This window comes from Dipodomys ordii, unplaced genomic scaffold (genome assembly GCF_000151885.1).
Source record: "Dipodomys ordii isolate 6190 unplaced genomic scaffold, Dord_2.0 Scaffold189, whole genome shotgun sequence".
NCBI classification, from domain to species: Eukaryota; Metazoa; Chordata; class Mammalia; order Rodentia; family Heteromyidae; genus Dipodomys; species Dipodomys ordii.
The window spans coordinates 2,002,161-2,029,975 of record NW_012267405.1 but is presented as its reverse complement, the minus strand read 5'-3'; the positions used below and the strand labels follow the sequence as shown (position 1 = coordinate 2,029,975).

General features: G+C 53.5%; 2 protein-coding genes across 2 annotated transcripts in view; one reads left to right on the top strand and one right to left on the bottom strand.

Moving 5' to 3' along the window:
• The window catches only part of R3hcc1 (R3H domain and coiled-coil containing 1), an 8,906-nt gene extending 3,041 nt beyond the window's left edge, over positions 1-5,865 (top strand). The window contains exons 5-9 of the mRNA XM_013034405.1: positions 434-1,166; positions 2,379-2,551; positions 3,991-4,061; positions 4,791-4,886; positions 5,569-5,865. Coding sequence (XP_012889859.1) covers positions 434-1,166; positions 2,379-2,551; positions 3,991-4,061; positions 4,791-4,886; positions 5,569-5,699 — 1,204 coding nt within the window. The 3' untranslated portion in view covers positions 5,700-5,865. The remainder of the gene's footprint in view (positions 1-433; positions 1,167-2,378; positions 2,552-3,990; positions 4,062-4,790; positions 4,887-5,568) is intronic.
• A 2,075-nt stretch (positions 5,866-7,940) lies between these two features.
• The window catches only part of Loxl2 (lysyl oxidase-like 2), a 61,279-nt gene continuing 41,404 nt past the window's right edge, over positions 7,941-27,815 (bottom strand). Inside the window, exons 7-14 of the mRNA XM_013034424.1 lie at positions 27,005-27,156; positions 22,426-22,593; positions 21,852-22,011; positions 17,807-18,050; positions 12,661-12,776; positions 11,565-11,701; positions 10,091-10,202; positions 7,941-9,552 (exon numbers count right to left, since the gene is read on the bottom strand). Of these exons, the coding sequence (XP_012889878.1) occupies positions 9,473-9,552; positions 10,091-10,202; positions 11,565-11,701; positions 12,661-12,776; positions 17,807-18,050; positions 21,852-22,011; positions 22,426-22,593; positions 27,005-27,156 (1,169 nt within the window). The 3' untranslated portion in view covers positions 7,941-9,472. The remainder of the gene's footprint in view (positions 9,553-10,090; positions 10,203-11,564; positions 11,702-12,660; positions 12,777-17,806; positions 18,051-21,851; positions 22,012-22,425; positions 22,594-27,004; positions 27,157-27,815) is intronic.

Below are 27,815 nucleotides of genomic sequence, written 5' to 3'. Positions count from 1 at the left end.
TGTCGGTCGTGGGGCTTGAACTCTGGGCCTGGGCGCTGTCCCTCAGCTCTTCAGCTCAAGGCGAGCGCTCTACCACTTGAGCTACAGCGCCACTTCCTAATGCATACATTTCTTACCAAGCATTGTGTCTTTGAGTTTTTTTGCACAGGGCTAGTGCTCTACCACTTAAGTCACAGTTCCACTTCTGGCTTTTTGCTGGTTAATTGGAGATAAGCGTCTCATGGACTTTCCTGTCCAGGTTGGCTTTGAGTCCTCAGATCCCCACCTCCTGAGTAGCTAGGGTTACAGGTGTGAGCCACCAGGGTCTGCTGTCAGGTCATTTGGGTTTGGGGCTGGCATTCTGCAGACTTGAGCATCACATCTGTTTCCCCAGTAAGCCATTTCCCTGCGAGCTCAACCATGCTCTGATGACCTGCCTCTGTTCCTGCTCCAGGGTACCCTGTCCAGATGGGTCCCATGGCCCCTGCCACCCTCCCACCTCCCACCCCAACAAGTACCGTGGTCCAAGGCCCACCTCAAACCAGGGAGCAGCTGCCGGTCCCCGAGGTGCACGGGCCGGCCGATGGCATCGTGGGCGCAAGCCAGACCAGCCTTTGTACGTCCCCCGGGTGCTACGCAAGCAAGAACAGGCAGCTTCCTCAACCCCAGAGCTCACGCGAGAGGCCCCCGCACATGGAGTCTCAGGAGAGCCTGCAGGTGCTGGTGCTGGAGTCCCTGACACTGCTCAGGGACTCCCCATGTCGACAGCTGAAGGAGCAGAGGACCTGAAGAGCCCAGACCGAGGTCCTGAGAAGGACCTGGAGCTCCCAGAGCCTGCCAGTCCCCCAGGCACAGAGCATGGCCCTGAGTCCCTTGGGGTGGAAATGGCCACACAGCTTGGGTTCCACCTGCAGCCAGCCTTGGAGGAAGACAAGGGGAGTCAGCTGGAGCAGAGCCTGCTGAACAGAAAGGAGGAGGAGGAGGAGGAGCAGGAGGAAGGGGAGGTGGTGAAGGAAGAGGTGAAAAAAGAGGAGGAGGTAAAGGAGATGGAGATGGTGAAGGAGACCAAGGAGGTGAAGGAGGCTGAGGATGTGGAGGCCCAGGAGGCAAAGGAGGATGGAGAGATGAAGGAGGACCAGGAGCCTGGCAGCTGTTCCGATGATGATTACAGTGAGCTGCTGCAGGAGGTGATGAGGCTCTTGAGCCCAGAAAAGGGAGGGCGGAGGTGAGGTGGGTGTGGCCACAGGTGGATGGGCACAAAGGGTTTTGGGGTGGAGGGTGGGGAGTGTGTGGGGTCTGTAGGGAACACGGCAAAAGGAATGGATTGAGGTCCCAGGGCAACATCTCAGGAGCTGCTTGACCCTGGGCAAGTCATTTGCTTTCTTCAGTCTCAGTTTCCTCATTTAATTAAAAAAAAAAAAGATGGGGCTGGGAAGGTGGCTTAGTGGTAGAATGCTTGTCTAGTGTGCATGAAGCCCTGGGTTCAATTCCTACTGATCAGTACTGCATAAACTGAAAAAACTGCTTCCCAGGCCCTGAGTTCAAGCCCCAGGACTGGCCCCCCCTCCCAAAAAAAAAAGGAAGTTGACACAAGCTTCACAGGAAAGTATCTGCAAGTACTTTATTTTTTTTGGTCAATCATGGGGCCTGAACTCGGCCTGGGCGCTGTCCCTCAGCTCTTCAGCTCAAGGTCAGCGCTCTACTGCTAGAGCCATAGCACCACTTCCAGCCTTTTCTGCTTCTATGGTGCTGAGGAATCGAACCCAGGGCCTCATGCATGCAAGGCAAGCATTCTACCACTGAGCCACCTTCCCAGCCCCTCTGCAAGTATTTTGCCATCTGCTATGGAAGAGTCCCTTTTTGCCTGGATCTGAGTCTTATATTCCCTTGGAATCATGTGTCCTCGAGGCTAGCTGTGGGTTAAGTGGGGAGTTGGGCATCTTTGATTGCTTAAGGAAGAAAATTTAAAATTTATGTTTTTGAGATAGACTCTTGCTCTGGATAGCAGAGGCCAGTGTCTAACTTATTATGTAGCCCAGGGTGTCCTCGAACTCAAGATCCTCCTGCCTCAGTCTGCTGAGTACTGGGATGACAAGTGTGGGTCTTCATAACCTGGCTAGACCAGCTGATTGACAATTTGAGTACTTTTTTGTCCCTCAGTTTCCCAATCTTGAAAGGATATGTGGACCCATGTGTATGTGCAGATGTCGGGCACCTGTAGAACTCAGGGCCTTCCTCTAAAACTCCCATGTCCTGACCATTCTGGCTCAGTTTGGGACCATCCTGACTGTTCTAGCCCTGCCAGTGAGCCCCTCTCTGAGCTGTCTGAGCAGTTTTGTAGCTGTTTTGGGGCCCTGTATGTCAGAGCTCCCCTTGCCAAAGGATCTGATTACTCCCAGATCACAGCCAACCTGACTGAGAAGGAGATTCAGATTGAGAAGATCTATGTGGACACAACCTCCTTCGTGGAAGAACTGCCCGGGGAGAAGGATCTGGCCCACGTGGTAGAGATCTATGATTTTGAGCCAGCACTCAAGACGGAGGACCTGCTGGCCACATTTTCTGAGTTCCAGTGAGTACCCAGGGTAGCGGGGTGAGGTGGGCCACTTTCTCTTTGGAGAGGAGCAAGGACAGCACCGCAGGCTCAGGATGCTTGCCTGTCCCTCCGGGGCTGACTCATTTAAAAGGCAGAAGGTGAATGCTGCCTGTGCTCCCGCGCTGGGCCTGCAGGCTGCGGCAGGTCCTGCCCCTGCTCCTGTGAGCTCGGCTGCGGCTGGTGCTCTCTGTACTCCCGCAAGTTCTGCCTGTGGCCTGTATGTGGCTGGGGGAGGAATCCCAGTGGTTTCCCGGAGGTTTTTTCCTTCCCCAGGCTGCCCCCTGTGTGCTCACACATTTGTGGGGACCCCCAGGCCCTGTGGACACCACGGCCCACGTGCCTGCCCTGCACACCCCCGCCAGCTGTTCAGTGGGTCTGCAGCAGACACGGGAGTGTGTCTTCTGTGCGGAGGAATTGGTTGGGAACTGGCAGTTTGGAGGCCATATTCAGACACAGGATTTTTTTTTTTTTTTTTTGCTTCCAACCTCTTTTCTCCCTTTTCTTTTAAATTTTCTTTTTTCCACTTCTCTACTTTCCTGCATGGGACATTCTCCCCCTTCCCTCCAGTCCTGGGGTTTGAACTCTGGTCCTGGGCTCTGTCCCTGAGCTGCTTTTCCTTAAGGCTAGCAAATTAATCACTTGAGCCATAGCACCACTTCTAGCATTTTCTGATAGTTTATTGGAGATAAGAACCTCACAAACTTCCCTGCCTGAGCTGGCTTCAAACTGTGATGATCAGATCTCAGTCTCCTGAGTCGCTAGGATTACAGGTGTGAACCACTGGTGTTTGGCTTTTTTTTTTCCTTTTCTTTCTTTTTCCTTTTTCTTTTGGTTTTTTTTTTAAAGGATAGAGAGGGATATGAAGATATGGAGATAGTGTCTCACTATCTGCGAAACCTCAAGATCAGTGCCCTGAGTAGCTGGGATTCTAGGTGTGCATTGCCAGCCACGCCCCGCCTGCGTGGGCTTCCTATGCGGTCCTCCCTTGTGCGTTCCATGCCTGAGCTCGAGGCGCTGTCGGGAGAGCAGTGCCAGCAGGCCACGGCTGCTTCCACTCTCTCCTGGGCACAGAACACAGTGACTTTCTTAGGAGGGTATGCTTGTTTTTGGTCCTGTCCTCTGCCCACCCCCCAAGCCCCTTGGCCCCCAGCCTCAGAGCCCACACCCAACCCTGCTGTGACTTGACAGAGGAGAGCCTTCCTCACTGTGGCCTCGTGCTCTGTGAGATTTTTCTTGTCTAGACACCGGGGACCCTCCTGGCCTTTTTCTTTCTGAAGCGAACTGGATTGTCTTGAGAAAGCTTGCAGCCTACGGCTGACTCCTTCCCTAACTTGTTGGAGGGTGAGAGGTAGGAGGGAACTTGCTTAGGGATCCCTGGGGATTTTGGTCACCCTGCCTCTTTTCCCCCCACACAGGGAGAAGGGGTTCAAGATTCAATGGGTGGACAACACTCATGCGCTCGGCATCTTCCCCTGCCTGGACTCAGGTGAGGCTCAGCCCTCTGATCACTGATAGGGTAGGGGTGACACCCAGGTTGCTCGGCATCTTCCCCTGCCTGGACTCAGGTGAGGCTCAGCCCTCTGATCACTGATAGGGTAGGGGGTGACACCCAGGTTTTCCGGGTAGACTGTGTCAATGTACCGGGGAAGTCCCTACTGAGCCAAGCCAGAGCGCTCCAGTCCCAGCCAGCCAGATCCATAATCTTGCTACAGCTTTCTGGAAAGAACTCAAGGCTTTGGCTTTCTAGGCAGGCCTTCTAGAATGAGCCATGTCCCCAGCTGGAAGTATTTATAAATAAGACCTCACCACATAACCCAGGAGCAGCTTGCACTGCGTGGCCTGGGTTTAGGAGACCCAGGGAACAGGTGGCTGTTTGAATTGAGCAAAGCAGAGGGTGGGTTCCAGCCCCTGAGAAGAGCCCAAGGAAGGAAGGCAGAGCAAGGGTGATCAGGCCGTGACAGCAGAGCCTGTCCTCCTGACGCGAGAGAGCGCCCCACTGCAGTACCTGAGCACCTGAGCGGGCTGGGGGCCCCGCCCACAGCAGTCTGCACAGCTCTGGGGCATCAAAAGAGCCGAGGCTGTTCTCTTCCACAGCCTGGGCAGAGCACCTGCCCACACTGGGATTGGGTGTGTGGAATGGTGGCGTCAGTTTGGGTGACCCCAAGGAGCCTCACACAGACGGGTGGACCACTTCACTAAAGCTTTCTTTTTTCAGCTACTGAGGCCCTGACCAAGGAGTTCCCCATGCTTAAGATCCGGCCGCTCACGCAGGGGAGCAAGCAGTCCAAGCTCAAAGCCTTGCAGAGGCCAAGTAAGAGTGTGCTTGTCGTGGGTGGGGAGGGTGTGTGTGCGTGTGCGCGTGTGTGCATGTGTGCATGAGTGCGTGTGGGTGGCCAGTGGCTGTACCTGGCAGCTCTGTGTGGGGTCGCCCTGTGTCACAGCCTCCTCTGGGCATCACTCGGGGAAAGTATGGCCGGCCTTCCTGCTCTGCATGATTGTGAAGGGCTCAGGCTCTGGGGTCAGCCTTGGTCGGGATCCCTGCTGTCCGTCCCGCTCACCTTGGGCCAGTGACTTAGTGGGAGTCCATCTCTTCCTCTGTAAAGTGGGAGGATTTGACTGGGAAGCCTGAGGCTTGCATGAAAGTAAACAAAGCTCCATCAGAGCCAAATGGAAAGAGCAAAGGTGGCGCAGAGATGGTGCTTCCTGCCTTTCCTCTTCTTTTTCCAAAGCACAGTGGGGTGTTTAGAGGCCAGCTTTCCACGACTGCAGAGTGGCGGCCAGCGAGACAGGCTGGGGGAGGGAGGCCTGCTAAGGCCATCAAGTGTTGTGGATGGTGGTGTGGCCTTTGTCCCAGGCCTCTTGGGAGCAATGAACACCCTGTATCACCCCTCCCTCCCCCAATTAGATGTCCTTGGCTTCCAAGGCTGCTACTCCTCAGAGGAAAGGCAGCCAGAGCCTGACCCAGGGCCCCTTCTGTGGGGCCTTCCTTTCAGAGCTCCTGCGCCTGATGAAGGAGAGGCCACAGACAGATACGGCAGTGGCCCGGAGGCTGGTGGCCCAGGCCCTGGGGCTCCAACACAGAAAGAAAGAACTGCCTGCTGACCCGGGTCTTCTTCCCCACTGAGGCCCCACACCCGGCCATCCGGAAGAGCTGAGGTTCCAACACCAAAAGCCTTTTACAGACACAGGACAGTGCGTTGCCACCGCTGGACCTCCCCGCTGGGGCCTAGTAGGCTTCAGTTGTTTTAGTCCCAGAAATTGAGAACAAAATAAAAGCTTTAAAGTTGTCCAATGATTGCTTCGAAACGTGCTGGTCTGTGGAGGAACACTAGGGGGCACTGTCCCATTTTCCCATTGTGGCCTTCAGCTAGTGAAGACCAGCTCACTCTAGGAGACTGGTGTGGACAGTCCTAGCTGGGCTTTTCCGGCATGTGTGTAAGGCTGCCCTGTCTGGGGGCGCGTGCTCTGTGCCCCTTTTCCTCTGGCCTTCAGAGCCAGGTACCAAGGTTCTGGGCTGATTGCATTGTTACCTATTGAGGTGGCTTACTGCAGGGCTTCTTGCAGAAGTCAACAGGAACAAAGCCTAGCAGAAGAGCTGATTCTAGACCGAGTCTGCCTCTCGTGTGAGGGCTTCCTCATGGAAGCCCTCTTCTCTGGCTTGGCTGGTGAGTGGGAGGCACAGAGACCTGTCTTGGGGACTTGGGGGTATTATTGACCTGATGTGCTAGGCCGCAGCATGCCCCTTTACACAGGTGGGAGCACTGGAGTGAGAGGGGCAGGGCGGGCGGACGTCGGCGCCGTTGCTGCTCTGTAGGTATGCACCCCTCTCTGTAGGTATGCACCCCTCTCTGTAGGTATGTACCCCTCTCTGTAGGTATGTACCCCTCTCTGTAGGTATGCACCTCCCTCTCTTTGGGCCTTGTGGCCAAATTTGGCTGTCCTGTCTGGCCCTGATGTACAGTGTCTCCGCTAAGTTTCGTGTAAAGCAGCAGGATTCAAGAAAGGTCTTGGTTAAAAAGTCATGCTTACATCTTTGTGGATTTTTTTTTTTTTTTGGTCCGGTCGTGGGGCCTGAACTCTGGGCCTGGGCGTTGTCCCTCAGCTCTTCAGCTCAAGGCTAGCGCTCTACCACTTGAGCCAGAGCGCCACTTCCGGCTTTTTTCTTTTTGCTTATGTGGTGCTGAGGAATCGAACCCAGGGCCTCATGCATGCAAGGCAAGCGCTCTACTACTGAGCCACCTTCCCAGCCCTCTTTGTGGATTTTTTTATGACTTTCCTGGACTGCTTCTCATCTAGACTTCCTCCTTTCATAGTCTGTACTGGAGGAGCCTGAAGCCACACTGGCCAGTAGGGACATGGGAAACGCAGGGCCCAGGCACAGTGTTCACGTGCCCAGTGTTCACGTGCACCTGAGGTATGTGTGTGTACTGAATCTTTCAGTCTGCAGTCGAGAGGTAAGAATGTGTGTGTGATGAGGGCTGGGAAGGTGGCTCAGTGGTAGAGCGTTTGCCTTGCGTGCCTGAGGCCCTGGGTTCGATTCCTCAGCACCACATAAGCAAAAAGAAAAAAGCCGGAAGTGGCGCTGTGGCTCAAGAGGTAGAGCGCTAGCCTTGAGCTGAAGAGCTGAGGGACAGCGCCCAGGCCCAGAGTTCAGGCCCCACGACCGGACCCAAAAAAAAAAATGTGTGTGACGAGTCCCATGGGCATCCTTGTCACCTGGCTGAGCCATAGCACCCTGAATTATTCACGCACAGAGCTAGAACAATCGGAGTTGTCACAGGTGGGCTGGATTTCCTTTTCAGCTGTATTTTTAAAGGCTCAGTTGCCCAGTGGTAAATACTTTTAAATGACATTGTGTTTCAGAGACCACACTAATATCCTAAAAAGTAAGAGGGTGTGGAGCGAAGCACTTCCGTGAGCTCACCTACTCCGAAAACAAGGCAGTATGACAAGTTCTCCCTTAGCTGACAGCTTACTTTCCCAGTTACTTCTGTCATTCTAGAGACAGTCTGCAGGGTGGCAGGTAGCTGATGCGATCTTGCTGTGCCTTTGATGTATCCATTTGTGTACGCTTACCCCCTCTTCACACCCCAGTTATCAGAATCTAGTGTTCAAGTAACTCTTACTTTGCTTGCTAATAGCCACAAAATACAAGAGTACTCATGACTCACATGTGCCAAAGAGAAGCTGTAAGGGGCTTCCTTTAAATGAAAAAGACGAAGTAGGTTATTTTGATAGAGACCACATTCAGGTAACATTTATTACAGTATATCATTACAGTTTTATTCTATTAGCTATTGTTGCTTATCTTAATGTGTTTAAATAAAACTTTTTTCCTTTGATTTAATGAGGCTTGAACTCAGAGCCTAGGCAGGTAAGGCCTTGCTTGCTAGGCAGCCACTGTTAGAGTTGAGCCACACTTCAGGCGGTGGTTAATTTGACTGTCCACTTGTTGAATCGAGAAGCACCTAGGAGATTAGTAAAGCACACATCTGGGTGTGTGTGCACGGTGTGTGTGGGGGGGAGAGTGGTCCAGAGGACTGAACACAGGAAAGCACCTGAATGTGGGCAGCACCATCTTACAGGCTGGGGGCCTGGCTGGAATGGACAAAGAGTCTCCTGTCTGCACGAGGCCAGCTGCTTTGCTCTACCTCACGTTGCCTGCCATCACGCTCTGGTTCACCACAGGCCCGAACTCACAGCCAGCTGACCATGGATTAAACCTCGGAAACTGTGAGCTAAAAGAAACCCTTTCTGCTTTTGAGTTGTTTCCCCTAAGTATTTCTGACAGAATATTGGCACCAGAGAAGTGGGGTCATGGCTGTGACCACCTGACAGTCTGGTTTTGGAGAAGCTTTTGGAACTAGTTTGTGGTGGGAATTTGAGAAAGGGTGGAGAAGTGAGCTAGAGGAAGGCAGGGCGCTGTCAGCAGAGCTGAATGGGCAATTCTGCAAGTGCTCAGAAGAGCAGAAATGCGACAGAGAAGACTGCTCGCGAGGGAACAGGACTCTATTGGAAGCTGGCCTAGGTGCCACTTCTGTTAGATTCTGGCAAAGAACTTGTCTACATCTTTTCCATGCCCTGAGATTTTGTGGGAGGTTGGGTTTAAAGGTGATGGACTCATTATGGCAGAAGAGATACGGAGGCAGCCCAGCGTTCAGACTATGTGGCATGGCTAGCTATTGTGGCTGCTTTTTGCCAGGTTTACAATGAGAATCCTTTAAAACTTTCGGTCAAGTATTTGTCACAGCTACGAAGAGCGAGCTACCACAGTATATCTGTATAAGGAAAGCATAATACACACAAGGCCTGGCTGTATACATGGATGCAGGCATGCCCTGGGGAGAAGGAAGGGGAGATATTGCTCTTAGAAGCCTTGACTATAGCTGACTTGAATAGAAGCAGTTGTTTCATTGGAAAGAAGTCTAGCTCTTCAAGTTGGTCAGTAGTGACCTAAAAGGGTGAGAAATGGGATTCAGCTTGACCACCTCTGGGACTGATTGCCTCATTTGCAACATGGGATTTCTGAACAGAATGGCCATTCTGTGCCCTGCCTGCCACGTTAGACTCAGGAAGGGACTGTGGGGTAAGCTGACAATGGCCTGGGTGTATGTGGGGTCCTGGGCAGGCTTGGCCTCCAGCATTGCTCCCACAGCCCTGTGGACAAGCTCTGCCCCCTGAGGGCTCCCCAATCTCAGACTCTGGAAGTTGGGGAGCAGCACCTGGTGAGCCAGAGCCCCTCCTCCTGAGCCAGGTTGGGATGGGGCGCGGAGCCCTCATGGGGCGTGGCCATCGGCCTGTTAGTGTGGGAAGGGTGGAGTCGAGGTGGTCAGTCTGCAGAGGGGAGGGGAGGAGATGCAGCACGACTTGAAGGCAGGAGAGTACCCTGAGGCTTCTTCACTGTGTGGACAGCTGGTTATTCAAGAGTCCACTGAACTGCTCAAACTTTTGTTCCGTCTCCTCACTGAACGAGCCACCTGCAGAGCGGGAGTTGGAGGAGTGGAGAGTTAGAGATGCCTGGGTCTCGCAGAGCTGGGGTGTTGGCCTCTGCTGGGCCTGGCGCTGAGGCCCCACCAGGGCAGGACCAGGCCTAAGCCGGCTGGAGGCCAGGTACAGCAGATGCCCTGCCAAACGCCAATGTGCATGCCTTTGAACTTTCACCATCTCCAAGACGGAGGTCTGTTCTTTTCCTGCAGAGGAGAAAATTCTTTCCCTTTTCTTCCCTAGGTGGTTTAATCTGCAGAAAAGCCTCTGCTGGGGACTCAAAGTGAGTCACTCTTAACCTGTGACGGGAAAGCCCGACACTGAGCCCGCGCACTGCCGCAGTGGCGGTCTTAGCTCCTGCTCTTCAGTGAGCGTCTGCTCCCGCTGGGCTGTCCATCCCGCACTCTCCTCTCTCCCTGACCTCAGCCGGCTGAGACAGCCCAGCCTCCACCCCAGCCTTCAGCATCTCCGACTGTTCTAGAGCTTAGAGCTTCCCTCCCAGCTGAGGAGGGGTGGGGCGGGCGGGCTCACCGATGTGGCAGTTGTACATCCAGATGCGGTAGCCATCATAGCGGGTCCGGCACTTCATGATGTTGTTGGAGAAATCAGACTCTGGGACCTCGTAGTTGGGGTTGATGACGACCTGCGAGGCATCAAGGGAGAGGGCTGCGGACCCCATTCCTGGCCACCCTCACCCTGGTGTACCACACCTGTGAAGTGACAGCAAACCACCAACAGACAGCACCAGGCTGCGCTACGTGCGCACTGTGCTTTCCCGGGTCTCCCTGAGGCTGTGGCCCTGGCTCGCGGGTGGCCAGCGCTCCACTGTCTCATTCCCAGCCTTCTCTGCCAGCGCATGCGTGCCCTGCGGACACTCTCTGCAGGTGTTGACTCTTCTGCAGAGTCTGAGGCAGGGGCTGTGGGCCAGACCTCGGGCTGGCTCAGTGCCCCTTTGGGAAAGCTTTTGAGACAGAGTAGCATATTTCTGGTTACCAGCTTTGCCACCCTTCAGGGCAAGCTCAGAACGGAGACGGGTGGGGTTGTGTGAAATGAAGCTTCCACAGCCATGAGCCCAAAGAGGGGACAGCAGCGTAGTCTCGGGTCTCCTATGCCCAGCGGGCCCTGGCCCAGCATGCCACTGTTTGCAGACGGCGCCAGACCAAGGCCCTCGGGCTTTTCCTCAGAGCTGGTCACCCCCTAGTCAGGATAAATGCAAGGCCTGGGAAGCACTAGTCATTTCCTTCCTTCCTTCCCTCCCCTTTTCTTCCCCTTCCCTTCCCCTCCCTTCCCTTTTCCTCCCTCCCTTTTTCCCTCCCTCCCTCCCTTTCTTCTTCCTTCTTCTTTATGCCAGTTGTGGGGCTTGAACTCAGGTCCTGAGCACTGTCCCTGAGCACTGTCCCTGAACTCTTCTACTCAAGGCTAGTGCTCTACCACTTTGAGCTACAGCACCACTTCTGGTTTTCTAGTGGTTAATTGGAAATAAGAGTCTAACGGACTTTCCTGCCCAGGCTGGCTTCAAACCATGATCCTCAGATCTCAGCCTCCTGAGTATCTAGGATTAGAGGCGCCTGACTATAGAGTCGTTTCTTTGTGTGAGGATGGCTCTTCTGCAGTGAGGTTGATGAGATTGCTTCCAGCCCGACAGCACACAGCCAGGCAGGGTGAGGGCACTGTGGGGTTTGGGGTGGGAGGGGGAGAAGCTCAAAAGGAGGCCAGGGCACAGGCCACCTCAAAGTCCATGGAACTGGGTCTGAGGACTGCAGGTGTTTGAATTCATAGGCACCAGATATGAACCGCGGGCCGATGTCTCGGCATTAGGGGTCCTCACAGGTCCCCCACTCTTCCTAGCTCTCAGGCCCACAGGCTCTGCTTTCTTAGGTTAGTGGATGCACATGGAGGCCCCGGGATACGGGACCTGCCTTTGGACAGCCTGGTCTCCACACACCTGTTTCCCTGCTTCCCCCTGCCTTGGTGACAGAGCCTGGTCCCTTCTCTGCCCACTCACCTGGAATAGGTAATCTCCGGGAGGCACGTCGGTGATGTCCACCCACTGGCAGTCGATGTCATGGCGGTACATGTCCCAGCAGCCCATGGTGATGCCCTGCTCACCAAAGTTGGCACACTCGTAACTCTTCTGGATGTCTGCAGGTGGGGACCGAGGGGCCGTGAGCACATAACCTGGTCCCCAGCCTCACCTCACCTCCCTTCCTTCCTCCCCCTGGACCCCACTGCTGTCTTGTCTGGGCCCTGCATCCTGTCCGCAGTGTGTGGTTTCTGACATCTCATTTCAATGGGACCCCTCGCTCAAGTCCACCCCACACACTCCCCTTCCCAAGGCAGCCTGGCTCAAAGCCTCCTCTGCTCTGAGGCCCTCCCTGACTACTCCAGCCCATCCTGGCCTTTCTGACACCCTTAGCCTGGAGATGAAAGGCATGCTTATGTGGGACATCTTGGGGTTCACTGTTTGATGTGGGGTTACCTCCTCTCTAGTATCAGCACTGGAGCATGGCTCCTTCTGACTGGTCTCGCAGGCCCTGACAGGTCATCTGCGCCTGAGTGGAGCCCAAAGCCTCTGCGGGTGACGTGGTGGCATATCACGCTTCAGTGGAGAAGCCGTGTGCCTGGGGCTTTGCTAGGCAGTGGAAGAGTGTGAATGGCGCCTGTCTCCTGGAAGGTCCCCAGGGACATCAAGGTGACAGTATACCAGCAGGTGATCAGAGTGCAGGTACAGTGACCTGCTAGGTGTGGGCACAGAGTGCTGCCTCTGCCTGGGTGGGGAACAGCACAGGGGTCTTCTGAACTTGGCCTTGAAGAGTTATCGCCTAGTAGAGGGGAGGTTGAGAGGGACACCCAGGAAGAAAGGTCTGGCAGGCAGAGTAGGAGGGTGTGCAGCAGGCCCAAGGGACTGAACTTTACCCGGAAGGCCACCTGTCCCTCCCTGTGCCCATCTGCACAGTTCTGGGGGACAGGTGACATTAGAGCAGGGTCCACGCCCAGCTCCAGCTCAGGCCCCAGAGGCCCCAGCGGCAGGTGGATGAAGGTCCGGCATGGACAGAGGCGCCTCCGAAGCCCCCAAGCTCTCCCCACACCACGAAAGATACCTCCTTCGCATTCGGTGTCCTCCAGGCAGAAGCTGGCCTTATGGCCCTCGGCCACCTTGGTGCCATTGAGGTTGAGCAGGTCGTAGTGGGTGAACACTTCCATGCTGTGGTAGTGCCTGGGGGTGAGACATGGCTGGAGGTCAGCACAGGACAGGAGGCCGCGGCCGGGAGAGGATAAAGCAGAAGGAAGGCCAGAGTGATGCTCTGGAGAAGTTTCTGTGTTCTGGCACTGGACAACCCCTGACCTCGCCAAGCCATCAGCTGAGGGAGTGTGGAGAGTCCTAGTGAAGCCTGGCAGTCAGCAAGCTCGGCCACTTAGGCTGTTGTTTAACAAGGGAGGGCCTCTTGAGTGCCGCCTGGAATATTCCGTCGCCACCTTTCTACCGTGCTATGATAAGTGATAGTCCAGGGGTGCATGCGTTACCAGCCTAGTCCTCAGGGTGGCGCTGTTGAGAGGTGATAGAATCCTAGGGAGGTAGAGCTTGTGGGAAGTTCTTAAGCCTTTGGGACTGAGCACCAGCCACCAAGAGGGACTGGACACCTCAGTCTCTTTCTCTCTGCTTTCTGGCTTGAGTTGTGGGCGTTCCCTTCTGCACACATTCTCACCCTGATGTTCCCTTACCAGAACTGAACCTAGGTGGCTTTGAACCGCCACAACTGTGAGCTAAGTAAACCTTTCCTAAGCTGGCTGCCTTGGGTATTTTGTTGTAGTAACGTGAGATTGACTGACACGGTAAATTAATTTTCAAAATCACATCCAGTCTTTTAAAGACATTTTAAAGTGGGAATGTAGAAGAAAGAAGAGAGAGTAAGCGGGGAAAGGGGAACAAAGGGGAAATAAAAGTTAATGAGATTAGGTCACCTCTGAAATCCTAGTGATGGGGAGCACTTGAGACCCCAAGGTAGCAGCCGGGCCTTCAATCCCTGAGGGGGTGAGCGAGACAGTGCCCTTTGCAATGGGCAAGTCAAGCAAAGGGGGTCTGGGAAGGCCTCTAGAAGAAGTGGGGAGATGCGATGGCAGTGTGGGAAGGGTATCCCTGGGGTCCTGGGAGGGAGCCAGGGGAGGGGGCTGTGCACGCAGGCCACTGACCCCCTTGGCTGATGGTTTACCCTGTGTCTGTGTCTACACTTGGAAAGAATTGAGAACAGATGCAGCCTTGGAAAGCGAGGTTTTAGCCTCGGAATAAACAAGGGCGGCTGAGGGTTGAGCTGGGGCTGGAGGCAGCAGGCGGGCGTAGCTCCCTCTGTCCCCGCCTGACACGTGTGCATCGGGCCCCGCAGCCAGCCGTTCCCACATCTACAGTTACAGGAGCACAGAAGATTGGGTGGCGCTTTGGGGGCCTTGTTTCCCTCCATCAGAGGGAATGAGAACCCTGCTGCCTGTCAGTGGTATAAGGATAGAATAAGAGAGACCGCGAGGCTGGCAAGGCGGGGAGGGGGCTCTGGACCCCTCAGGCACCCACCTGTGTATTTCATACCCCTTGGGGTGGTGTGTCCCGCTGGCTTTCTCTTTACTGCCTCACGTGGCAGCCCCTGCGTGCCCGCAGAGGGCCGAGGGAAATGGGGGATGGAAGGGATGGGGTTTCCAGAGGAAATGAGAGGTCTTTTCCCTTCCTCCTGAGTTCACTTGGGCTACAAATAACATCAGACATGGCTGAGCTGGGCTTCCCCAGGTCTCCGGCGTTTCTGGGTGAAGCGGGACGCTCTTCACAATGCACATGTTGTGCCAGTTCAAGGGATGACTTAGGGAGGGTCTATTTTGGCTGCTGCAGGAGCCTAGTGAGACATGAGGTCTGACTCACTGCCTAAAAAATGTCTGCTCCCTCAGAGAGGGGCCTGTGTGACCACGCCGGCTGGCTGGAAAGACTGAAGAGGAGTAGGTTTATGTTCCGTTGTCTAAACAGAGTTCAGACAGAGCCACAGACAGGCTGTTGTGAGGTGACTTCTCCCCCCCCCCCCCCCCCCCCCCCCCCCCCCCCCCCCACTCCCAACCCGCCCTGCTGGGCCTCCTGCAGACCTGACTTCAGTCTTCTCTTGCTTCAGTTTTTCCCCTGTGAACGCTGGATGGGAGCCTGCCAGCTGGTTTAGGCCTCCCGGTGTTTGTGGCTTCTGTCCCGGGGCATCTCTGCTTTACCTGTCGACACTGTGTACGTGGACTTCCCCCTCCATCTCCAGGTAGAGCCCAGAGCCATGCCCCCCTCAGAAATACAGAGGGGGAAGGTGGGTGGGAGAGGGCCCCTCGGGAGCTTAGTTAGACCCAGGGTGGTGATGGGGAAGTGCAGGCTTGGGAAGAAATTCCTCAACACTAAGATGCTGGAGGAAGAGCCGTCAGCAGAACAAAGGGAAAGGACTTTGCTGGAGTGAATGGACCATGCCACCAGACTGCGTTTGGGACAATGCCCTGTTTTCACTTCGGGGGTATTTTTCAGTCCCTCCTGTGGGTTCCATCCTGCTGCCCTCAGGTCCCAGGCTTCCCCTGCCTCCCGCCCCCCTCCTGGCAGTAACAAAGCCACCATCTTGGTGTCTGTGAGCTCTGGGCCTCTGGGATGATGTGCGGTCAGGGCGCAGGTTGTCAGGGGCTGCCGCCGTTCTCCAGCAGTGCCACCTCTAACCTGGGGGGGGAGCTGTCCCCTATGCTGGGGCCAGATCCCCTGAAAGTAAAGTCCAGCACCCTACCCTGCATTCCACCCCAGCCTCCTCAGGGAGCAGAGGGTTGGGTCCCTGAACATGGCTGGACAACTGCTCTGGATCTCTGGGTCTCAGTGTTCAGCTCTGTCTGGCCCCCGTCATGCTGAAACAGGGCAGCCAGTGTGGAGCAGGTGTGGCCCGATTTCCTGAGGTACCAGGATGCACAAAGGTTTTCAAGCCAGGAAGCAATGCATGTGAGAGAACAGCTCTGGGTATTTTCCTCTATGCCTAGTTGGTAAAGAAACTTCCAAGTACACTCTGTGTGTGTGTGTGTGTGTGTGTGTGTGTGTGAGAGAGAGAGAGAGAGAGAGAGAGAGAAAGAAAGAAAGAAAGAGAAAGAGAGAAAGAGAGAGGGCTTTCACAGAACATGTCTGCAAACCTGCTGACATGGGCTGTTAACTATTCTAGAGATACTATTTTTTTTTTTTTTGTCATGGCTTCCCAGCTTGACTCAGGAAGCCTTGACTGAATATGAATGAGAGGAAAAACCATCCCAACTTCACTGAGGCTACAACAAAAAACACAGACATGTTCTGTCAGTTGTGGGGCTTGAACTCAGGGCCTGGGCTCTGTCCCTGAGCCTTTTCACTCAACACTAGCACTCTACCCCTTTGAGCTACAGCACCACTTCTGATTTTCTGATGGTTAATTGATTAGCCTCCCACAGGAATCCCACAGAACCTGAAGCCAGGCACCTTGTTGGAAGGGCTTCTCAAAGACCCCAGAGAAGGCATATGGGGAGGGAGAGAGAGGGAGAGACGGAGGGAGGGGGGGAAGAGAGGGAGGGGGAGAGAGAGAGAGAGAGAGAGAGAGAGAGAGAGAGAGAGAGAGTTTGTGTGCTGTATGGTCCCAGGACCAGTTTTGGAGCTGGAGACCAGGAAGGGCAGCCTTGGACAGCATATCCTTCCTCTCCTCTCCTCCTCTCCCTTTCCCTCCCATTGGGTGGGAGCATCTATAAGCAAAGGAAAAAAACAGACCACAGAAAAAGGGGGGACTCCAGGACACCACCATGATGTCACCACATGGCTATTCTTAGGGGAGAGCAGAGTAAGCATATGGGTCCTGGACATTCCTACCATGTAATCTCTGGGTGGGCCGCCATATGCAGGGCTGAGATGCAATTACCTTCCACTCATAGACACAGGCACCGTCAGCCCGCTGCCCTGGCGTCCAGACATGTCCTCTAAAGGAAACCAGACACCTAGATCATTGTGACTTTTAATTTTCCTTTGATTGATATCCTCAAGATGCCACTGGTACTCTCACAATATACAGTCAGTTGTTTGAAAGGCAAACCAACCAGCATCTCTAAGTGTGTGTGTGTGTGTGTGTGTGTGTGTGTGTGTGTGTGTGTGTGTGTGTGTGTGTGTGTGTGTGTGTGTACACTAGGGTTTGAACTCAGGGGCTTTCCACCCTAGCTTGGCTTTTTAGCTCACAGCTGGCACTCTACCACCCCAGCCATTCCTCCAGTCTGGCATTTTGTTGGCTCACTAGAGATAGATTCTTGGTGACTTTTCTCCCTGGGCTGGTTTTGAACCTTTATGTGCTAGGTCTCAGCTTCCTGAGTAGCGAGGATTATAGGCCTGAGCCATTAGCAACCAGGAAGCCCTTTCTCTTGAAACAGAAGGAATCTGTCTTCAAAGTGGTTAGGGTGTGGCTAAGGTGCACGGTGTGTGTCACCAAAGCTCGGGCTGGCTGTAGAATTTCCCTGTAGACAGATGAGCTAGAAGGGACACTAGAGACCCCAGATCACGTGGCCTAGTAGGTCCAATACCACAGAGCTGGTTAGAGCCCAGGTTTCATGATCCCAGGCCCAGAGCTCTTACCCACACACCCTGTTTCCTAGAGATTTTTTTTTTTTGGTCGGCCGTGGGGCTTGAACTCTGGGCCTGGGCGCTGTCCCTCAGCTCTTCAGCTCAAGGCGAGTGCTCTACCACTTGAGCTACAGCGCCACTTCCGGTTTTCTGGTGGTTTATTGGAGATAGGAATCTCACGGTCTCTCCTGCCAGGGCTGGCTTTGAACCTCGATCCTCAGATCTCAGCCTCCTGAGTAGCTGGGATTACAGGCGTGAGCCACCAGCGCCTGGCTTCCTAGAGATATTTAAAACACAAACGGCTAAGGATATTTCTACATGGACCCCAATGCAACGAATACAGATCCCCAGAGTCTCCAGCAGAGCACAGGCTGCTGTGCGAGCACCCGGCCACCTCTGAGGGCCCCTGAGGGCCCAGCTCTAGGAGTGGCGTGTCCCACTGCCAGAATCCCAGAGTCCAAATCACCGGAGTCAGGGCCTCAGGGAAGGGGGGAAGGAGTGTCACCCCCAGCTGGGGCAGAGAATGGCTCCTGGAAGTGTAGAAGGCCAATGTGGCACCTCTGTCCTCTCTAGGTGACCCTGGCCATTCTGACACCCTGCCCCTCAGGACACGGGGGTGGGGGGCAGCTGGAGGGAGGGCCTACCTGTGGCAGTCATGCCAGATCCAGGCGTGGCGGCCGTTCTTGGGGCGGAAGTCCGACTGGCCGTTGTTGTGGATCTGGGAAGAGAAGCGCAGCAGGCGGCGGTAGCCGGTGGTGGGGTTGGTGTTCACAGCCGAGGCCGCCAGGCAGTTCTCCTCCATGGCGCACTGCAGCATGAACATGGGCCGGTCCTCCAGGTAGGCGGTCTGCTGCACGATCTCCGCGTTGAGGACCAGGTCAGGGGCAGCTGGGGAGAAGGATGATCAGTAAGATGGGGACTTCTCGCCCAGTTCTACCTAGGACTCCAGACTGGCCCTGCCCACCTCCTCCTTCTAGAATTGGCTCAAGGGAACTCCACGGTTACCTTCTTTGTTGACAATGACCCCAGGTGGCTCCCCCCACCCTCTTCAGTCAGCAGGGATGGTGGGCCACACACTGACAAGTGTTGGGTCTGGGAGATGGGCACACAGAAGCTTTTACGTATGTGTGCTGGTACTGCGGCTTGAACTCAGAGCCTGGCTGCTGTTCCTTAGCTTCTTCACATAAGGCTAGTGCTCTACTACTTGAGCCACAGCTCCACTTCCAGCTTTTTTGCTGGCTAAATGGAGATAAGAGTCTTACAGACTTTCCTGCCTGGGCTGGCTTTGAACCTTGATCCTTAGACTAAGTTTCCTGAGTACCTAGGATTACAGGCATGAACACTGGTGCTTAGCACTCTCCACTTTCAAGTGGCTTTAGTTTCCACAAGACAAAATGAAGATCCACGTTACTGACGGGAGAGAGAACAGCTCACCCCCCAGTGATTCTTTTGCAAATGCTACATTTCCCATCATGTACAATGTTTAGATATATAGTCTGCTAATATTGTTTACCTTAAGACACTTTGTGTGTGTGTGTGTGTGTGTGTGTGTGTGTGTGTATGTGGCAGTATTGAAATTTGAATTCAGGGCTTCATACCTGGCAGGTGCTCTACTACTTGAGCTGTACTTCTAACCATTAAAACAAAAAAAAATTTTTTTTTTTGGTCCGGTCATGGAGCCTGAACTCTGGGCCTGGGCGCTGTCCCTCAGCTCTTCACCTCAAGGCTAGCGTTCTACCACTTGAGCCACAGCACCACGTCCAGCTTTTTTTCTTTTTGCTTATGTGGTGCTGAGGAATCGAACCCAGGGCCTCATGCATGCAAGGCAAGCGCTCTACCACTGAGCCACCTTCCCAGCACTAAAACAAATCTTGATGGTTGAAGTATATCCTATATATTCATCTGTGGCTATATTACATTTCATTCATGGCTCTACCTTGCCTGTTGTTTACATATATACATTGGTGGCTTGAATTTTTCAGCTAAGGACAAATCTGTGATAAACATTCCAGGGCAAATTCATGTAGGTGAACTTGAGGTTCTTTTTTTGTTTTGTTTTTTTGGAGCCAAGGTCTCACTATGAGGCCAAAGTTGGCCTCAAACTCAAGATCCTCCTGTCTCAGTCTCCCCAGTGCTGGGATTACAGGCATGCAGCACCATACCTGAGTAATCTTTTCTTTAGAATAAGTTTCTGCTAGTGAAACTGCTGGGAGAAAGGGGCTGAATGTTGATTTTTAAGGCTCTGCCGAGGCACCTAACTTTTTAAAAAGGCTTGAATTCTTTAGTTAGTGCAGTGCACGTAGCAGGGGCTAAAAGAATGGCCAACAGATCTAGTCCATGTATACCGAACCATGGTAGCAGAAGGCTTAGCTTCCTGACAGGATGAGTCATAGGTTTTCTTCTATACAGGGTCCTCCATGGTGTGTTTCTGGAACACTTCAATTCATAACAATGTTCTCCAGAACTGCTTCACTACTGATCCTGCCTTCTTTGGTTGGCTGGCAAGTTGTGTGTAAATGTCTCAGGTGAGCATCCAGACTTCACGGGGACATGGGGGAGGGGGCAGTGACTCACCTGTCCTCCCCCTCCCCCACAGCCACCTTGGTTCTCAGTAAACACTGAGTTGCCCCACATCTGATGGAGAAGCCCGCTGGGAAGAAAATCCACCAACAAGAATCCAGCTGGGGTGGGGAGGAGGAATGGAAGACAGTGGGGAGTCAGGAGACTTTTTTCTGCTGACAAGTGTTTCCCTTGGAGGACATGCCCGGCCGCCTTCCTGCTCACATACACAGTTTTTTGGGGGTGTGTGGCATGACTCTCCTCTGTGTTTTCTGTGTCCTGGTGTGCACTCACATATAGCTCTGCTACCAGTACTGAGCTAAGCAGAGGTGTGGGAGCCCTGGAGCCCTTTGGGACCATGAACGGTTGTGTGAATGATGCCAGTGGAAAACCCTGGTTGTGTGTTGTCTACCCTACGTCTCAGTAAAGACACGGGGCTCTGCGTGCCTCTGCTTCTGCGGTAATCCTGACACAGACGGGGGGAGTACCTGTGTGCACTTGCCTCTGTGACTCCCCGTATCCTGGACTGCTTACCTTAACACTTCCTGATTCCTTGTTACACACCCCTTGGAATCTACCCTCTTCTTTATAGTCCCCATTAACTCCCTTAAGGTATCAATGGACCAATCGGAACCTATAGTTGTACTATAGGTGGAGTTTGGAGGGAGAAATCTTTGGTTTAATCATGTCTGTTGGTTAACCCATTCCTCACTCCATAGTGGTATTAAAAGACTGTGAGTTGGGCTGGGAAGGTGCCTCAGTGGTAGAGTGCTTGCCTTGCATGCCTGAGGCCCTGGGTTCGATTCCTCAGCACCACATAAACAAAAAGAAAAAAAAGCCGGAAGTGGCACTGTGGCTCAAGTGGTAGAGCGCTAGCCTTGAGCTGAAATGCTGAGGGACAGCGCCCAGGCCCAGAGTTCAGGCCCCACGACCGGACCCAAAAATAAAAAAAAATAAAAGACTGTGAGTTAACAACACTGCATGGAATCTGCTAGTTGGAACTGGCACAGAGGGGTCTCCATTTGGGCCCCCTTGGGCATAGAAGTAGCTTAACATCACATGGTCTGCATTCCACTGATAGGACCTGCCAGGAAACACTGACTTGATCGCCTGATATCCAACGTGGTTAGGCTCCTTGAGTGCTTTGAATTCCTTCTGGAAATGATGGGATATTGTGAGCGTAAGTGAAAGGATATGATACGGCCCTGGAAGAGGTGTGACCGTGGCTCTGTTGGACACTTTCCTCCAGGGGAGTCGTAAGGGCCGGGACCTCCTCATCGCTCTTCTCCCACAGGAAGTGATGGCTTGTGACCTGCCCAGGCTCTCAGTCCTGCTTTGCAGGGATTGCAGAATGCCGAGCAAGGCTAAGCAGGACTGAGGGGCGGGTGGGACCCACTAGCTCAGGCGTGGCTTCCATCTTCCCAGGTGCCAGGGGGATGACTACATCTGGCACAGACTCATTGTTGCCTTCATTTCCAATGTCTAGGAATGGCAGCAAGCACAGACCCCAGGGGTTAGCTGAGATGCTCAAAGTCAGCAGATGAAGTAGGGCCAGATTCTGGCTGCATGGCAGAAGTGGTTTTGTGTGAGGAGGACAGAGTTGGGCTCTCTGGGCATGGGAGAGGATCTTCCTGAGCTAGGACAAGATGTTCTATGCCCTTCCAAAGTCCTCATTTCCAGGGCCTCAGGGAGTTACCAGGTACCAAGCTGGCTTGGTGTGAAAACAGGCACTAAATGATCCAAGTTGGTCAAGTTGGAAGGAGGGGCAACCACACACCAGAGCACCCAGTGTGCCCTTTATCTGCATCCTGAACCTCAGCAGAAGGGCAGTCTTCCCCACTTACCTGCATGAACAGGAAACCCTCAGCCCCAGGATTCTGAGCTTACTGAAATAGTCAACAGTGGTCCTGTATTTTGAACCCTAGGCTCCCAGACATCCCTTCTGTTTTCTCTCCATGTCATCAACCAAGGTCTTGTGGTTGGAGTACGAGGCTCAATTATGTCTTTTGCCCCTAGTTCTTTTTACTTAGCCAGAATGGATGCTGAGGGCTCAGAGCCTTGGGAAGAATAACTACCAGCTCTCTGGATTCCTCCAGAGTGTGGGAGGGAAGAAAGAGGGGAGGAACTTACTTTCTGAGCAGGCAACTCCTGCGCCGTACTGCACCCCACCCTGGGGGCAGACCACATCCTCATCATGGCGACAATGGGCCAGGGACAGCTCCGTTCCTGAACACTTCACCCCACTCATGACCACTTGGTTTGCGATGTTTCCGTGCCAATACCAGGTCTCCTGGAGAAACCAGCAAAAGCACGGGCAGTAAGTCACACTGAATCATCACTTTCACGTAACGTGTCAACGGACAACTTCACAGTAAACCCAAAGCGTTGCTCAGGATCCCACTTCGCACGTGGCGACAGCCGAGGCACGCCAGCCGTGATCTCACAGCAGCCACGAAGAACGAGTGAGTGCCCTGCTCTCCTGACCCGCGTGGACTGTGGACAGGGACACTCAGTTCCTTCGGTTGTTTAAGACGGAGGCAGAGGTGGGAGAGACCTGCCCCAGGGACTGAGGCCAGAGAGAGGCCTCCTACTTCAGTGAGTGGCCTGGGTTCATTCTGCCCCTGTGGCTAGACAGGGCTGAGGGCTGATAGGGGAAGACAGGTTGGAAGGGGGCAGGCCTGGCTCTGAGGACCCCGCTCCTCACCTGGAAGGCACTGCTGGCGAATCCCAGGCCCAGCTGCCGGCAGACCACCATGGCTTCCACGATACCCCAGTTCTCACCACACACCGTCCCCCACACCAGGGACCCGTTCCTCTCCGCCAGCACCTCCACTCGGCCCTCGTAGGGATTGCGGCCCCCGTTCAGGCGCAGCTGTGGACGGCAGGGAGAGTGTGGTCAGCAGGACAGAAGGCAGGTCCCCACCGTACCGACCACCACAGCCACCCTTGCAAAGCCCCCTGTGTGGCAGCAGCAAGCCCGCATGGCATGATGGGGAGGCCCCACCCGGATAGCTTACCACTACACACCTCTTCTTTTTTATTTTTTTTGCTGGTCCTGGGGCTTGAACTCAGGGCCTGGACACTATCCTTGAGCTTACTTTGCACAAGGCTAGCACTCTACCACATGAGCCACAGTGCCACTTTCGGCTTTTCCTGAGCAATTTATTGAAAATAAGACTCTCATGGACTTTTCTACCTGGGCTAGCTTTAAACTGTGATCCTCACGTCTCAGCCTCCTGGGTAGCTAGGATTATAGGTGTGAGCCACCAGTGCCCAGCTTCTCCTCCCTCCTCTGCATATGGATTCCATGGGTTATGGCGGCACTTCCCAAGGGCTGCTAGATTGGGTGCGTGTTCTCTGCATGGTGCCCGCTCTGGGCATTCCCCATGGTACGGTGCACACAGAGTAGCACACTCTGCTCAGATGAGACACTGCATCCTCATCCTGTGCAAGGCCCTGGTGCATGTGAGCCTGCCCACTATGGTCAGCCCCTGGACAGCTAAGGGAAGCATTTTTATTACCTCACCTCCATCCAAAGCATCTCGCAAAGCCAGGCAGGGCCAAGCCAGAGTTGGGGCCTGGATTGGGTTGCCAGGCTAGGCTCTGACCTTGGGCCTCGTTCACCATGGCTCCTGATTTTATCCCTCATAAAAGCCATCTCTAATGTCTGCAATGGCAGCTGCCTTGACAAGGCACAGCCAGCCAGCCTCTGGCCTCCATCCCTCCCCACTCCCCTGGCCAGCCTCCTTGTGGACCGGGTGAGACTGGATATTCAGGTCAGACATGTACGGGGGCATGGTGACGGAGACTATAGGCCTTAGCTCATGTTAGCTTTGGGCTGAGCCCTCTGCAAAGCTGACCTCACCAGCCACAGTGGAAGTCCAAAAGGTCTGGAGGTCAGCCAGGCCTTGGGGTGGACTGCACCGTGTCCAGCATCACCCAATGAGTAGGCCGGGAAGGCGTGGCCTTCTCCATGCCGCCTATGACAGCCTTCTCCGGTCCCTTTGGTTCTTAGCGACAGCAGTTTGGAGTTTTAAAGGTAGGCATGAAATACAGGCAGCCAATCTTTGAACATAGCAGGGAAAGCTATTCTGCACTATGGCTTTTTTGTTTTTGTGCAGCTACTGGGGCTTGAACTCAAGACCTTGTTCTCACTTGGCTTTTTTTTTGCTCAAAGCTGGTGGAGCCATAGCTCCATTTTGGCTTTTTGGTGGTTACTTGGAGATTAAGAATCTCATGGAGGGCTGGGAAGGTGGCTCAGTGGTAGAGTGCTTGCCTTGCATGCATGAGGCCCTGGGTTCGATTCCTCAGCACCACATAAGCAAAATGAAAAAAGCCGGAAGTGGCACTGTGGCTCAAGTTGCTGAGCACTAGCCTTGAGCTGAAGAGCTGAGGGACAGTGCCCAGGCCTGGAGATCAGGCCCCATGCCTGGACCCCCCTAAAAAAAAATTAAAAAAAAGAATCTCATGGAGCCGAGCGCTGGTGGCTCACACTTGTAATCCTAGCTACTCAGAAGGCTGAGATCTGAGGATTGCAGCCACCCCAGGCAGTAAAAACCATGAGACTCTGATCTCCAATAAACCACCAGAAAACCGGAAGTGGCGCTGTAGCTCAAGTGGTAAAGCACTTGCCTTGAGCTGAAGAGCTCAAGGACAGCACCCAGGCCCAGAGTTCAAGCCCCATGACTGACAAAAAACTAAACTAAACTAAATAAATAAATAAAAATAAAAAAGTCATTGCTATTCCTTAAACACAGAGGAGGTAGTAGTACTATAATGAATGAAAATCACGGTGTAATTAAATGTTCAAAGAATAAACAAAGTACATGCAAAATTTGCCAATTTTGAACAGCATTTTCTTTCTGGAAACAGGATGTAAACAAATCTGCATTTCTTAGAAAAAAGGGATATGAAAGCTGATTCAACTTAATTCAACTTCTACGACCGGCAAAAAACGAAAAAGAATATCATGGATTTTTCTTGCCCAAGCTGGCTCTGAACCGTGATCCTGAGATCTCAGCCTCCGGAGTAGCTAGGATCACACTCGGCAAAATGACTTGATGAGGTTGTGAGTCCAGGTCCTTGGTTTTCCAATGAGCACTCAAACCTCCCACTGTCACAGGATCTTCCCTCAATCCCACGCCGTGTGTGACCCCAGCCTTCCCTGTGAGGGTGAGTTTCTGTGGAAAGTGATCTGGGTTTATTCCAAAAATAGTCTCATGCCTGGCTTGGGAGGCAGAGGGATGGGGAGGAAGGAAATTTGACCTAGATGTTAATGTGTAAGGAAAAGGAGTCATCCCAGCTCACACCATACAAGGCCAAGCCACAATTCCGGGTAAACTGAAAGAACTGCAAATCAGCTGAACCCTCCCCCCCCCCCCCCCCCTCGCCCCTGCACAGCTTGTAGAGAGAGCCTCTTGCTGTGACTCTGCTCGGTCTCCCAGTAAGGAAGGAAATCAGGGTTGGCTCTGGCTGGGACAAAAGAAACCCAAGTCTGCAGTGCTTAAGTGTTAACTTGCCACTCAGTAGAGGTTTCACATTGAATGGGGCTGGGAGGAGGCGGATGCCTCCCAGGGATGAATAAATCATCTAGTTGGTGACTGTGAGGCCTGACTGTATCCCCTGCCTCACTTCAAACATGTGACTGTATTTGGAGAAGGGGCCTTTAAGAAGGTAATTAAGGTCCCATGAGATCATATGGGCAGGCTCTTCCCAACAGGACTGCTGTCCTTATAAGGAAGACACTAGGAACCCAGGGAGGCGGAGGGGAGGTCCTATGAGGACACAGAGGACCAGCCTGCACCCCAGCAGCTCACGCCTGTGATCCTAGCTACTCAGCAGGCTGAGATCTGAGAATCCCCATTTGAAGCCAGTCTGGACAGACAAATCAGAGAGACTGTTATCTCCAACTTACCAACAAAAAGCTGGAAGTGGAGCTGTGGCTCAAGTAGTAAAGTGCCAGCCTTCAGAGTAAAAACTAAACACGAGTGCGAGGCTCTGAGTTTAAGCACAAACAAACAACAGAAAAAGAGGTGGCTATGCACAAGCCAGAGGCCCGGAGGCCTTGGGAGAAACCAGCCGTGCCAGGGCCTTGGCTTGGATCTCTAGCCTCCAGGAGGGAGCCCCAAATTGTGCTAGTTCATTCTGGCAGCTCTCACTGACTGGCGACTGCTCAGTGCTGTTGCTGACACTTTTTGATGCTGTGTCAGCCTTGGCTGGTGTACCTGCAACCACCCAGAGGTACATCTCCCAGAAAGGCATCTGGGAGAGGACCCAGGTACAAGTGAAGAAAGCCCTCCAAGCAGAGCACCACCTGGAGAAGCATCCTGCAGCCTGATGTGTCTGCATTTGCCCACTTTTTTTTTTTTTTTTTGGTCATGGGGCCTGAACTCTGGGCCTGGATGCTGTCCCTCAGCTCTTCAGCTTATGAGCCACAGCTCATAAAAAAAGCCACTTCCGCCTTTTTTCTTTTTGCTTATGTGGTGCTGGGGGAATCAAACCCAGGGCCTCAGGCATGCAAGGCAAGTGCTCTACCACTGAGCCACCTTCCCAGCCCCTGCCCATTGTTTAAATAAGCATAACCAGTATGCCAGCTCTGTACCAGATAGTGCATGGGACCTGATCATTTGAAGCACCGGAGAGGAGTGTTAAGCAGGATTTTCTGGGCAGGTGAATGGCATGGGATAGACCTCCTGAATGACAAGGAGGAATTCATCCCACTGGCTACCTCTAAGGACAAGACCACCCACTGCAGGAGACACAGGGCAGGCTTCAGAGACCCTACCGCTGGCATAGGGGGCTGTGACCCTGGTTACAATGCTGTTGATCCCATTAGCATTGTCTCTGCTTGCTCAGTGCTCTCTGTACAGTGTTCACACTGGTGGCCCATGCAGGCCTGCTATCTGTGTGGATTCTCTTGGTCCTTGGAAGGGCACATGCCAAAGGCATCGCAGGTATGGTGAACCATGCATGAGTCCCTTGTAGAAGGGACAGACTTCCCATTGTACTATATGTACGTGCCCAGAGCAGCCAGCGCACAGCCCCAGCTGGATACGCCATCCTCGGCCACTATGGAGGCGGTGTTTGTTCCTATGTCTTGTCATTCGTCACATTTTCAAATGCTAGGGGACAAATGGTAGTAACAGAGATAGAAGTGGACCTTGAGCCCTTACTGGGTTATCTCAGAGCCTCCTGAAGAATTCTCCAAAGCAAGGCTACTTGGTCTATATGATCTAGGGTTTCCACAGCGCCGTCCCTTCTGGGCACTGGCTGTCCCTCCTCACCTTCTTCTGGAAGCCCATGATGGGGATGTTGCATCTCACGCCAGCATCTTCCTCATGGTTGCAGCCCTGTGACTCGGTGTTGAGTTTGCAGTCTATGATGGACTTCTCAGTCCCTGTGCACTGGACCTCGTTGAGGTGGATGGGTCCGATCCCTGGCAGAGGGGAAGGAAGAGAAGCATACACTGTAAAAGCATCTGACGAGACATTTCTAAAACCAGTAAGGAAGTGCTGGACCTGCTTCTTCCATCCTCAGAGCTCTCCTAACTGCCTCTTATAGACTGCTCAGGAGCCCAGGCTTCTTCTCTCTGAAGAGATTATTGCTAATTGTTTGAGGATTGACTCACTCCTGCTGTAAGAGCAGAGAAAGTTCTGTGACTTTAGTCAGATCACTGGCGCTCACAGAACATTGGCTTTTTCACATTAATGAAGGGGTTGGACAAGTTGGACAGCTAAGTTCCCTCCCCAACTTCAATTCCCCAAGCATTTATGAGGGTCCCTACAGAAAACAGGGTTTATATGAAGTGGATGGCTGGAGTCAGAAAAGAGGATTTGTAGGAGAAAGGTATATAGACAGAATGTAGGAAGTTCACAGAGGGCGAATAACGGCAGGGCTCTGAGACAGTTAAATGGCCCGTTGCCTCTGCTCACCCCCAGTTCCTGCTGGTGCTGTGTTGGCCAAGCCCAACCATGCCTCCAGGTGGACATCACCGGCCAGGGTAGGCAGTGGAGACAGGCAGGTGGGAGACACCCAGAGGTGGCCCTTAGTGCCACGGGAGGGAAGCCCCTGTAGCTGATGCTGGGCTAATGAGAG